The 14,110-nt window shown below is 38.6% G+C and overlaps 1 protein-coding gene across 2 annotated transcripts in view; it reads right to left on the bottom strand.

The window, feature by feature from the left end:
• The window catches only part of slc6a9 (solute carrier family 6 member 9), a 62,775-nt gene that overhangs the window by 5,603 nt on the left and 43,062 nt on the right, over nt 1-14,110 (bottom strand). For both annotated transcript variants that reach the window (XM_088927588.1, XM_088927587.1), the window contains 5 exons: nt 4,643-4,799; nt 2,797-2,928; nt 2,200-2,458; nt 895-1,027; nt 90-224 (listed from right to left, as the gene is read on the bottom strand). In XM_088927588.1, the coding sequence (XP_088783714.1) occupies nt 90-224; nt 895-1,027; nt 2,200-2,458; nt 2,797-2,928; nt 4,643-4,799 (816 nt within the window). The remainder of the gene's footprint in view (nt 1-89; nt 225-894; nt 1,028-2,199; nt 2,459-2,796; nt 2,929-4,642; nt 4,800-14,110) is intronic.

Below are 14,110 nucleotides of genomic sequence, written 5' to 3'. Positions count from 1 at the left end.
GGAACTGGATGGCCAACAATTTCAGACCCTATTATTCAGGGTTTTCGGACTAAAGACTGGCGGGACACTAGCAAAATGGGCTAGCTAACCTTAGCATCCAAGATCTTCTGCCACTGTGGTGTCAAGTAGTACTTGATTCCATTAATGGCCCCATCCAGGGTGATTCCTCGAATGAAGAGGATGGTCAGGACAACATAGGGAAATGTGGCTGTGAAATATACCACCTGTTTGAGCAAAGCACAAATTATCAAAGAACAAATGGTGGACAAAAACAGTTAAATTGTGTCAGTGAAAAGGACAAAGAGCACAATTATATGTCAGTTCTGCTTAATCAGATGCATCCTATAACAAAATGTGGGTCTTTAAAAGTACAGCAGTTCAGAAAAACAGAAGTGAAGAAACCTTTTAATTTCTTTCCTTAAACCTCTTACACATCTTAAAAAGTCCTTCCATCTTTTTGAGATCGCAACTTTAAAAAACACTGCAAGATTTTTTTTATTTTGTTTCTAAATTAATTACGCCCTTTTCCTGACAAACCTCCTGTTAAAACTCCAACATTCCAAATTCCCATTTCTTTTTAAATCAAGAATTAATCCAAATTCTCTGGGAATTGTTCTAACAATATATACCACTTGTACAAACAGGCAGTCAGCCATCACTCATACCTAAACTGTTCATCTCATAAACAGTTTCATCTGAAATTCTAAACACAACTATTTGGAAAAAAAAAATTAAAAGCTCAGAAAAAATGTTTGCAGTAGGAGGTGGCATTCCAACTATGTTAAAACTCATTCTGTAGGAGTACAATGAGTACACTAAAGTATTCTTGACCTGTATTGCCTGGATTATCACTGTGCCCTTAGATATATACGCGAAGAATCTTGTATCACTTACTTTCCCTGAAGACTTGACTCCTCTGATAAGGCAAAGAAACACCACAACCCAGGAGACAGCAAGACATCCCAGTATAGGAAGTCGCACTTCTCCAAAATTTCCAATATCATCTGAAATGTTCAGCACGTAGTACCTGAAAAAAAGATTTTCATTTAAAGAAATCTGCTAGAAGCAGAAAAAGAATTCCAAAATGCTGGATTTGGTAAAAGGAGCACCTTTGACTGAAACTAGTTGTTTTGTTAATGACAACAAGGTAGAAAATAATTGTCTTCCCCATGTTGATGTAAAATAAAAAGACAGCAGAAGGTGGTCTCGTAAAGAAGGGTCACAACTGCTTCCAGGCTACAAAATAATACAGTTTTGTTCATGAGCTCTTTTGAAGGAACTCAAAGGTCATAAAAGAAATGTGTAGTACAGGTCAAATACAGTTAAAGGCTTAAAAGGGGAAAGACCCTTTTCTTTTCTGCGTTCTGTCTTCCCTCTCAATTCAGCTGTTACAATGTAGTTATTAGGGTTTTTAATTTTAAAAAGGAAGTGAGACTTATTTATGTAAGGTTGTGTGATGTAAACCTCCATCATCAGCTAATAAAAATATAAAAATTAGGGTAAGACCATAGTGAGCTAATATTTTATGTCGCAGATCCCTATACTAATTATAGCAGTGGGTAAACAAAGACTGTTCCACAGACAATGGGATTGTTTCTAACTGCTGTTGGCAACAAAAAGCTCCTTTCATCTTACAGTGACATCACGATGCATGAAGAGAAGCACAAAACCTATTATAAAGCCATCAGGAAAGGTTATTGTTGTTTCTTCTTTGTGAATTCTAAATCACCGACTATACACTAGAGCAAAAAACACATCAGAACTGACCCTATTCTGCCTATACAGTAAAACAATCACTACCTTTTAAAGACGAGACAAGACCACTAATGGAAATAAAAACCTGTCCTCAAACAAATATGGTTTTTCAAGTTCTGTGCTCACATGGCTGTGTAATTCACAGCAGAGTTCCGGGACTACAGCATGACACAGAAAAGACTCCTTTAACTCAGGAAGAAATGCACTCCAGTGCGACACAAAACAAAAACCTCAATAACCTCTGATGTTTCGTGTATCGATCTTAAAAGAGTCGCTGATTTTGTTTGATGTGACGTTACGCATGCTGGCCTGGATTGAGATGGGAAAAGAGGACATCGGTGGAACTGCACCATGTCCCTTCCACTGCCACCTTGCAGGTCAAGCTCATCCCTATAAAGATGCAGTGAGACAGTGTAACAAAGTAGTCGGACAGTCTGCTCGTACTTCCAGTATTCCTCGCTGGGGCTGGTTCTTTTCACCGTCCTGTTGGCCAGCTCTGTGAAGTTGGACATCAGTGCGGTTGCATTGGCAAAGGAGGTGCCCACCACCCCACTGCAGTCCTTGGTGTTCCACTGGTTATTGCAGTATGTCCAGGGCAGCAGGCCGGTCATGGACATGAAGAAGTAGTAGAAAGCGATGCAGATGACCACGTTGTAGTAAATACCGATGTATGTGGAAACCACCATCATACCATAGCCCACTCCTGGTACCCCGAGCGGGGCAGGGGAGGGAAAGAGAAAACCAATTAAAATTCACACGGATACCAAACACAGCTCCCTGCCAGTTCCCTTAACGACAGAACAATTCTTATAAATTTTGACCAGAGAAAACTCCTCAAAGACTACAACAGAACCTTAATTAAACCTAGAAAACAGTCCTGAAATAGCCAGCTGTTAGCTGCTGTGCCATTCAGACCTCTTTTAGAAGAGCTGAGCACAGAAAAACATACAGTACATTAGAAGAGACTAATAGCTATTTGAACTCTGCATTTTAAAAGAATAATTCAGAATAATTTCCATTACGTAATTTCTTTCTGCGCACCTTTAAACATTGGGCTGACCTTCCACACCCCCAGGCAGCCCAGGCTGGCAAACTGGCCGAAAGACAGCTCCATGAAGAAGAGGGGGATCCCACAGAACACCAGCATGATGAAATAGGGAAACATGAAGGCACCTGGGACAGCAAAACAGCATTCTGAGTGTCACTGCGCTGCTTCTTTAAAGAGGGTAATAACAGTGCTGCGAGTTTAACAATCCCTTTATCTTCAGAGAGTCGGAATGAGCTGGAGCCTAACCCCGCAGGCACAGGGCACAAGACAGGATAACCTGCAGAGGTCTCCCCTCCATCGCAGGGCTCACGCACACGCATGCACTCACACAGGCTAGCATCCGCACGTGTGAGGAAGGGCAGGCATGTGTTTGGGCTGTGGGAGGACATTGGATTACCCACACAAAGAACATTTAAAGCCCATACAGGCAGAGTTGGACTCAAGCGTAGGACCCTGGAGCTGTGAAACAACAGCACTACCATGCTGCCCTAATACAACCATTATCGAACCAGATGTGTTCATGAGAATTTTCTCATGAGAATCATGATCTAGAAGGTAGTCATTTATACAGCAGGATATTTTACAGGAACAATGTGAGAATAAGCGTGCAACAGAAATCTCTCCCACCTGGGATCGGAACCCACAACCCCCCAGTTACAAGTCCAGAGCATTAAGACTATCGACAGCACAAGCCTGTCAGTTATCCTACATCAAACAGCTTCGTACCATTAGCAGCTATCAAAAATTCAAATCATCTGGCTGGTTTTGTTTTCTGTAAAGCTGGTATCAATGTTTCATGCATAAAAATATGACTTAAAGAGGAAGCAAAGAGGTTCATTATCAGTGATAAAAAGACACTTGCTATTTACATTTAGCTGTCACATTGATTATGAAACAGGTAGCAGATGTTAGATCCATTAGCTCTAGGACAATCCATGGCAAGTCAATAAACATTCAGATACTGTAAATGAGTTTCAGTGAAGCAAATACAAATAAACACTCTGAGTGGTTCAGATGAAATTGTTCATTATGAGAATGATGACCATATTGTACCTCCTAAAATTCTGAACGGCAATTGCCAGAGTTACAAAGTGCCTCGATGACATACATAGGAAATATTGAAAACATAGGCTTCGCTAATCCTTAACACCCACCTCTGTCAACATCTAGCAGTTTTTTATGTCACATTTTCAATTAGCCTGTACTCCTATAGAGTCTTTTTGGGACAGTAGTTTCTGGCCATGTTCAGACAATAACACATGTCAAATGGTACCTCCTACAGCACAATATCACCATACTGGGGCACTGGACTGGAAATTCTGGTCTAAAGGGAAGAGAGCCACCTACTGGTCTATCAACAGCACCTTTCTTTGGGTGTTACCCATCGCAGTACTGACCGGGCCAAGCCTTTCTTAGCTGCTGAGATCTGATGTGATTTGGTTACAAGTAACACTGCTGCCTTTTAATACCTTTCCTTAGAAATTAAGTATCGAATTGCAGGAGTTGTATGATAAGTGAAAATCTTACGCTTTTGTAGAGCTATAACACAAACAGGACTTTTTTTCCCATTTGGAAAGCTTCTTTGTTTCTTCCTGTCTGTGGTACAATTATTCATTTATGAGTATGCGAGGTTGACAGATGCATTTTTCTTTTCCACTTGACTTAATCGACGGCGGGGAATGAAAGTTAAATTGAAGTAGCTTTAGTACTTTTTAAAAGCCGCTGTGCTAATAAACCATTACAGAAAGGGGTAAATGTTTTAAGTGAGCACGGATGATCAGATCGTGCATACTGCTGACAGGGAATAAATACAGTACACCACTGAATGGACTGCCTGACCTCCTCCATTTCGGTAGCAGAGATAAGGGAATCTCCACACGTTGCCCAGTCCTACAGCATAACCCACGCTGGTCAGCACGAACTCGATCTGGTTGCCCCAGTTTCCACGTCTTGTGTTCTCGTCCTTTTTTACAGCCTCTCCTGGAACAGCTCCGTTCTGAAAAGGATAACAAAATCGTTAAAATTCTCCACACCGCACGAGATCTCTTTGAATATATCTTTCTGACCTCAAGGAGTGAGTAGTTCTATCTTTTGCGATGCTGCTACAGCTGCTTAAGCAGAATTGCTTCACTGTGCACATCCTGACGTTTTTTTCCTTATAAAACCCAGGTTCAGTTAAATAATTTTCAGATCACATCCTCAGTTGTGTCCTCTAAGCCAGATGTTCTAAAAATCCTGATTCTAGATTCTGCTGGGCGTTTATTCCCCATCTGAGCTCCAATTCTCCAGTGCTAATTCATGACATAATTGAGAACTTAAACTTTTTTTACCATCTTTCTTCAATCAGTCATAACAGTGTCAATTTTAATTCAAGGGTCATTTTTTTGCCACAACTTCAGCACACTGAAATGTATGCAGTCTCTCCTGAACATGCTTGTCATCATTTCTAACTAAACATCTCTTACAAGTTCATCAAGTGATGATGAACAGATATAGGTAGGAATGACACTGTATCAGACACTCCCAGGAGTGCTTAATTTCTTCTGCAGAGGTCAGCTGAATAAACATCAGGAAACGCACCTTAATTATGAAACTGGTACAGGATTGGTACCAATACCACTTAGGAATCCCATTTAATCTTTTTATGAGTTGAAAGCAAATGTACAAATATTTCAAAAAACAGTAAACTGAAGTCAATTAGCCTCCGATTAATTACTTGTCTGGAGCAAAAACAAGAAGACACAGCATTACTCCAGGACCAGGGCTTGGAACTGCTGCTCTAAGCCACTATCTGTCAGATATCGCTTCAAGTCGTTAAGAGAAATTACGCAGAAAAAAAGCCTCTAATTGTTTTTTCCCAAGCAGCGGCCAACATCAAATAAACAACAACCTGAAAGACATCCTTGAAAGCATGAAATGAGGGCGGTCATATGATATGGTGTGAAATGATCTAATAAATAAAAACTTGGCTAGATCTGAAAATGGACAAAAAAGCTAGAAGTACTTAATACGTTTCTCTTCTGAAACCAATACTCCTGGTATCCAAGTACTTTGGAGATGTAATATTGAGTAATTCATCAATATATGCTCTTTTATAGGGACCTGTCCAAAAGGCACTAATGTGTCTTTGTGGCATTATTTTTTTATTAAGATCCTAAGTGGTTACATTTTTTTAATTCAAAGTCTGATAATGACTCATTACTGAGAAAGAGCATGATCTGTTATCAATGCAACTGCATGAGGTCAATGCTGGACTGAGGGTGAGAGATTTTCTCAACTTTTCATTGAAGTGGGATTATAGTATTGCACTTGTGGATGTTGAATGACAAAGCATTTGAGCTTCTAATGTCTATATAAAGATATAGTTATCTCTATCTGAGCTTCAAACACTAGTGGGTATCAACCACAAAACTCAACCTACTGGGCTTAACAAATACAGTACATGTCTTAAGCAGGCCATTGGACACTGTTGGAACACTGAATGAACCATCTAACAGCTGTTTGCTAAACAGATAAAGGACATACTGTAGCAAGTGTAGGAGATCAAGGAGGAGAAAGTTATTTAGTCAGTTTCCAATACTTTGACAATGGGTGATTGGTGGCTGCTACAAAACAAACATTTCTTAAAGCTAATTCAAAATAATTTATTTAAACACAAAATCCATACAAAACCACGTAAAGCAATATACAATACCAAAACAGCTTTAATTCATAATTCAATGAGTAAGATGATATAGGGATTTCCAAGCAGATCACAAATATTCACCCAATATCTTTATCTTCCACAAAACATTCTGATGATACAATCTTCCTAAACTAATTCTTGGACACTATTATCCCCCTTCCCATTCAACAGTCCTGTAGTTTCTTATTAACTATCATGCCAGACAAGTCAATACACATTCCTGAATGTGACTACCGCCATGCAAGAAGTCTTCCAAACCAAGCTTTACATAAGACATGTATAAAGCTTCCTTTGGAATTCTCTGCTTTCCAAGCCATTAAATACAATCTTGCAGCTACAATCTTATTATTTGATTATCTTCTGCAAAACAAATTCAACTACTTGATTTAATGAGAACATAAACCATGACTATGTGCAAAATATTACAATTTGTCACAATTTATTTGTTTATTTTACTTTTCCTTGAGCGTTTATCAGATGCTCTTTAAGTTGACCTTTACTGCAACCCCCAGAAGGGGAAACTAGGAGAACCTAGTTTTAGCTGAATTGCAAAATATTTCTTAATCTTGCCTTGTGCCCTACACTTATTTGACCGAATCTGGGTTATAGTGACACTGAAATAGGAATAAGAAGCTTTCATAACAAAGGACGGGTGGATGGAAATACTTTTCCAAGAAAAAAATACAATCGTTACCAATTTCTCATGCATCTCACACTTTTTCTTTTAAAATAATGCTGAATTCAGAGCCGGTAGCAATTGAATTTGTCATAAGCACTGTACTAAAGATACCACATATTGTGGTCCTAGAAGAAGAGATGAACTAGGAAAAACCATCAGAAGGTACAATCTTCATCGGAGAAAGGCATGCACATAACATTTAAGAATCATTGTTTATCTAACCAAATCTATTTGCATTTGTTCAGCTAAGTGGCACTAGTGTGGCATCCAGGTCCCCTTGTGTGATCCATGCACGTGGGTATCCATGTGGAATGCTGTGTCTGGAGCATCAGGCACTGGAACTATTTCTGTTGCACACCATATGAGGCTAAAAGGTCCCAAGACCATTGCTCTCAGCAGGGAAAATAAACATACAAATAGCAAACTAATTTACAGAGTTGTCAGCAAGGATTCACAAAATGTAATCATACCTCCCTTTGATTCATTTTTTCACTTTGCTTTTTAATTGCTGTGGAATCTTAGACAGCAGATAAGGTTTTACAGGGAAATGTATTCAGGTGTTAATACGTAACACCACAACCTTCATTTTCTCTGAAACAAAAAAGGTATGTGTATAACCCAATGAAAACTGTTCTAATCCTTTGTTAAAAACCTAATCAAAACTTTCTGAGTTCCCATTATACTTGTGTGTGCTTTACATATGTTGTTCTCTGAACACCATATTTAAACAACAATACAAATCAGAATACAAACCAATGAAAAAAATATACATTGTGCCTAAATGACTGACCATTCAAGTAAAATATGATCTCAAATCACTAATACAACATCAATTAATTACTATAGGCATCACTGTGGTGTGCGGGAAGTACATTCTCTTTTAATATACTAAATACTATATTTAATATTAGTATATTTGAATATTATAGTATATTATTAGTATATTGAAAAGTGCTAACTAATGTTAACAGAAAGCTACATCTTTCAAAGACAAGAAATCTTATTTACAGAATCCCACATATTGTGTACATAAGCAGGCAGTGGCACATATAATCACAGGTGGGAGTAGCTATTGACCTACAACTTGGGACATAATCATAAGACCTGAATTTCACCTACGTTATTATACATAGTTCTACCTTACAAGCACACAACACAATGCCAGGATGGCTGAGATTCATGCCTTAATCTGAACACTTGGGAGTGCTCAGCTGTGCCAGGATGGAAATACCAATAGACAAAAGCTTGGGAGAAGAGGGAGCTCAGAATACGACTCATTGGTATAAGAGTCACTGTCTTTGCTACCTTCCGACTCATACAGTAGATCTGGAGGGCAGACACATGCTCGCTGTGTCTCTCAAGCCGCAGCTGAGTGGTAAATACATAAGGAGTCCCCTCAAGCAAGCTGATGCAACACATGACTTCTTCAAATTATTAAACACGTCTTTTTACACAGACATACGCACGTCGTCTACACATTGCAGTTGCCTTGAGGGTTTCACCACTATACTGAAGGGCAGGCGGACTTTGGAGTATGTCTTCACTTTTGTTATTAGTGCCAAGCCTTTTTAAAAGTGATCTACAATTAAATGATCAAGAACAATACTCATTCTTCAGGAATGCTATAAGACGTGCACCATCAGAAAACATGATGTTGAGGGGATAAACTCGGAAAATCAATAAATTTCCAGAAATGCTCAAGTAATTATGACAGCATGGTTAACACCAGTTGTTAAAAGATTATTTTAAAATATTAGCTGAAACAAGAAGGATGCTTTATTGTTGGAGCAACTGATCATGACATCACAAAATATCTTGTGCTTCAGTGTTGTGAATACCATGCCCATAGAATACACGCAGTTTTATAGGTCATAAAAAATTGGTGTGCCTCGCACAGTGAAATGATTTTGACATTTTTTTGCAAAGCAAGTAAAAGAAACCTTATATGTATATGCTGTCTTTACAATTTTAGAAGGCTCTGCTCATTTTTTTCCACTAGGACCGATAATTTAGACAAAACGCGAAGAAAATACTGCAGTTTTAAATAACAAAATTGATATTTCACACTCAGAGAAACTATTTCTAGGCATCAGCAGAAATGATCTGGAAGCAAACAGTGGCGTTGCCTCATAAAATCTATCCTCATTTCTCTTCAAACTCCCAAGCCCAGGTGTTCAGACATTCGTTTTTCGCTTCATGAACTTCACTGACTGGGCTCTAAATGGGGCAATACATCTACAACATGCCAAAGTGGGCTCATCTGGCTCTTATTATATAAGCATAGCACACACTCCCCAAGTGTCTGTGGATGATGTTCCAAATCAGCGCTCTTCAGCATCTCAGAGATTCAGACTATAGCTAACCCTTTTCAACCCATATCACCTAAGTGTACTTTGGCAGTTTATAGAACAAACTTAGTGAGTCTGCCACCTGCCACACTTAAGAGCAAAACTTTTAACCGTTAAACCCCCAGTTTTGCTCTCGAAGGTAAGACCACTGCACAGTGTTCTGTAATGGCACAATATACTGACACAAAAATTTAACTGAGCTTGAGATTTCAAACCACAGGTCTATACAGGAATTTCTATTAAACATTTTAACGTGGCACTAATGCACAACACCTGAGAAGAAAATGCATTTCTGAGCACATTGAGAAGCTTTGGCTTAACCTGCTTAGCTGAGGGTTAGCCCCCTGTCTCCAGGACAAGGAAGAGAGACAAGTTGACATTGTGGAGAATAATGAGCTAGAGGAGCAGAGGGGAGGAAAGATATGGTTGTGGTCATCCCTCCAGAACACTTACTAAAAATTCCTTTATAAGAAAAAACATTTAATTTACTATACAGTCACACATCTACAGAATCTCAACCTGAAGGAGAAAACAACACCAGACAGTTGGCTCACTTTCATAGTTCCTCACATTCCCTGAGCTCCCTTTCTACAGCACACAGTGTATTACAAACGGGTGCGATCCGAAACCTGCATTCCACATCTGAGTGCTGAGAGCGGCCAGCGACAGTTCAAATATTAGCTCAGGTGAGGACTAGGTAGACCAAATATGAAAGTAAGACTGTTCGCAGTCTTTCAGAAAAAGAAGTCTGAAAATAGCACCTACTTACTTGTGGTATTTTAAATGCAGAATGTAACTATGTAGATACATACAAAAGTGTATTGATGAGTCTTTTTGTGTCAGAAATTTCTCTTAACGGTCTTTGGTTGTGGTTATATCTGTTGAAAGATTTGATTTTGGAAACTGTAGGTCAAGTCCCTACATGAAACAAATCAAAATACAGATGGCACAGTAGTGTATAAACCAAACTAATTATCAGTAAGAATGTATCATAAATATGAAGGAACCTAAAAAATGCCACAGCAATTCCAAGTCTTCAAATGAGAGGTTTGCAATAAGACATTAATATTCACTCGTGGAGGGTTTTTAGTCCATAAGGTTTTATAGGTGACTTAATCTATGATGAGTACAAACCTGGAAACAGACTAATTTAGGGAACACTTGATAAAACAAGTCATTAGAAGACAGGACAGCCCCCAGGGACCAGGGATGAACGTCAATGATGATAGACGTCATGCACTATATTTGCAACAGAGCAACCCTCCTTTTAATGCACTCAACTACCAAACGGTAAGCAACAAATCAAATCAATCACAGTGCTGTACTTTGTTCTTTGTCAAAGAAAATGAGACAACATGTATAGCAATGCTGCCTTATGCCGGTGACAATTTTGTCATTATCTGTCATTTTCTAACAAAAAAAGTAACATGAATTATCTCTCATCTCTCACCACCTCCTGGAGTGTGATCACCTGAGTGAAAACCTTACTGACTGCTCCAAACACAGCTGAAACTGGAATCCAGCACTTTCCTGGCATGCAAACATCCGAATACATTACAGATCAAGCACTCATAGACAGAGGCATATCCCAGCACTCATTTTCACAAACACTTTCTTTCTACTTCACTCGTTTCTGAGCCAGAGACATCAGCAATGCTGAAAAAATGAAGCTCTGCTAATTACCTTATCCTTAATCAGCACGCATTTTGCGAACAAAGCACTCTGGCACAAAAGCGATACATGGATGAATTACAAAACAAAATGTTTCTAAACAAAAAATGGGTAGTCCATTTAAGTAGTGTATACTACTCAAATGCTAAACTGTTTGGAAACCGTAAGTATTCATTAAATTCAACTTTAGGAATTAATTAGCAATTCCAAACATTTTTAAACAGATTGTTCTTTTAAAAGAATGATTTATGGGTAATTACGAATACACAAGAACACAGCAGGAGGATAATTGATCCTGCCTAAGGCAAGCAGCACATTAATTTGCGAGGTTCTAAATGTGAACTGAAGCAATGCATAACAGTCTTAGAACTTGAGTTTTCATGAATGATGGAGCAAGCTCTTGCATCTAATTCAAGAGGCATCTTAAGCCAAGAGTTAGAGGACAAGCCTAAAGGAAAACCCCTTTAAGAACAACAGGGGTATTGAGAGTATCTAGGGATCTAAGAGATTTTAAGGTGCTAAATCTTTGATAAACTTGCACGTGTCTTTAGCACTAGCTCTTTGTTTTGTTTTTATACTGTTGGCTACATATTAGTTAGTATCCTATCTAGTTCTCCATTTTTTCCCCAACCAGTATGAAAAGAAATGTACAGCCGTGCCAATTCACGTGTCTTGCTTCACACCACGCTGAGTAAAGCAGATTCCAGGCGTCTCACCATGTGCACAGCTGCACATGAGAGCAGGTCCGCAGCCTTTTCACACTTGCGCATATGCGCCAATAGCAACTGATAAAAATACTTAAGTCTGCAAGGAAAATTACCCTTAACTGGTTTTATTACTCATACTAAGTATCTTGATACAAAAACAAGGTCATAAAATTATTTTTTCTGGTTTATTTGTGTTCAATATTGAGTAATATATTCATGGCATTATTCTAACATTTAATATCAGTACTCCTTTATTGCAGTAAAAAGTGTTCTACCGAGAGACTTTGTACTTAACAAGCCCTTGCAAACTGAGCATCAGAAATAAGATATGAAATGCACACAGTAGACTACAGTGCATTGGTGCTATCATTAAAAAAAGACCTGTCTTATGAAGGAAAACAATGTCATCCTGAAGGGAAAAGTCTTTGCAAGGAAAACAGCTCAATCTTCAGTTTGAAAAACGTCTGAGGTACAGATGATCTTTTTTACAAAGAGGAGATTGGAAAAGCAAGAAGGGTTCTCTTGGGATGGCTTAAAAGACTTCCCCCCCCCCCCCGAGTCTTCTGCTGATAAATAGTATATGACAGACAAGCTTTGAATGTGGACATCTCAGCCCCAGCCCTGACACTTTGAGAAGAGATACCCGCCATGACCCAAACAGGTTCAGGACCCGTCTGGTGAAAGAATGTGTTAGCTGGCTCATTCCTGCTACTAGACACCAGCCAGAGCCAGCACCCCACTGGGAAAAGCTGGAGACCCAGGCAATTCAGGGGAGCTGAAAGCCATAAAGGTGGACTCCAACCACAGACAACAGCACTGGTTCCAGTATCTTTGCCTTCCTTATCTTTTTAAAGAATACTTAACAACAATTTATCTTGATAAATTGTAAGAATCTGAAATGAGATTTTAACATGCACACGTATATAAGTTACAGAATATATATGTTCAGGAACAGTGCAAAGTTCACAACCACTACATCACCTTTTTTAGACATTTTAAGCACGTATGGTACTGTATGAAAGTCAGTTAAATAGTAGACAGTTTAAAACTGAAGCGACAATATACTGTAATTCTTCGGGGGGGGGGGGGGGGCTTTGTCTACTGAATTCTTGCCATCTTTACTGTGCTTCACACAAGAAGAGAAAAATCTGAGAAAGGTTTATTTTTCGCAATAAAAATAATTAGGAAAACTCAGGATTTTTGCATCAAGAGCAGAGCAATTTTAAAATTAAGTACATAGTCTATATTCCTTATATATATAAGAAATGAATAATGAAACAAGTGTCAGTATAACTGTTAGCTTTGTTATTGTTCAGAAGATTTTCTGAAAACTTATTTTCTGTAAATATTAGACTTAGTCAGTGATATAAAATACTCTCCAATTTTTCATTTCAAACTGTTGAGTTTTTCAGCTCAGCCGAAATCACAGAGATTCAAACCCTATATGAAGCCACATTATCTTAACAGTTTATTTTATTTTCACTTACCTGTTCATATTCCATAATGTCCATCGGCCAAATACCATTCCAACTCCAGCTGGCTTCTGAGCCTGCAGAGCACACTAGATGCTTTTGTGTGGTCAGACTTTGTAAGTGAATAACTGCAGATACACAGTAAAATATTCACATACACTGACACAGGACACCTTCTCTGCATCTTCCTCTGACTCATTAAGGGTAAAGAGCAGGGGAGGTCTTTGGTATTTGAATGTCATGAACTGAGCGCTAGGGCAGAAACTGTATGGCCACGGCTTCAGAAATTATCGAAAAATGATTTATTACACTCCAAACACATTCTATTTTTGGTAAAGTGTAAATGCTTTCAGATATTATGTATTACTATGTATTGTATTTAAGAAATTTGTTTTTATTTTCATTTCTACAGCACAGATTTACTCCATAAATGTTTGTTTTTATTTTAGTAGTCATTTTCCAAAACTTAGTCAAAAACTGTCTGGTACTAACACACAGTACAGAAAAATGAAACGCATCAAAGACATTAACTGAGAAACAACACACCTTAATCACACCCTGATCTGCTAAATCCAACAGCCCATTGGATGTACATTTCTGTCACAGAAGATTACAACCTGTTGCCCTGTCTGACTTTTACATGCTTTACCAAAGAATTCCTCATCAATGGACACATTCAACTAGGACACCGGTGTGGCTTGACAATTCTCATTTTGCCATTCCTTGAGCCAGAACATTCGATCCA

Source organism: Atractosteus spatula, chromosome 11 (assembly GCF_055471065.1).
Source record: "Atractosteus spatula isolate fAtrSpa1 chromosome 11, fAtrSpa1.hap1, whole genome shotgun sequence".
Classification (NCBI taxonomy): Eukaryota; Metazoa; Chordata; class Actinopteri; order Semionotiformes; family Lepisosteidae; genus Atractosteus; species Atractosteus spatula.
Note: the sequence above shows the minus strand (reverse complement) of the source record. Positions and strands in the feature narration are given on the sequence as shown.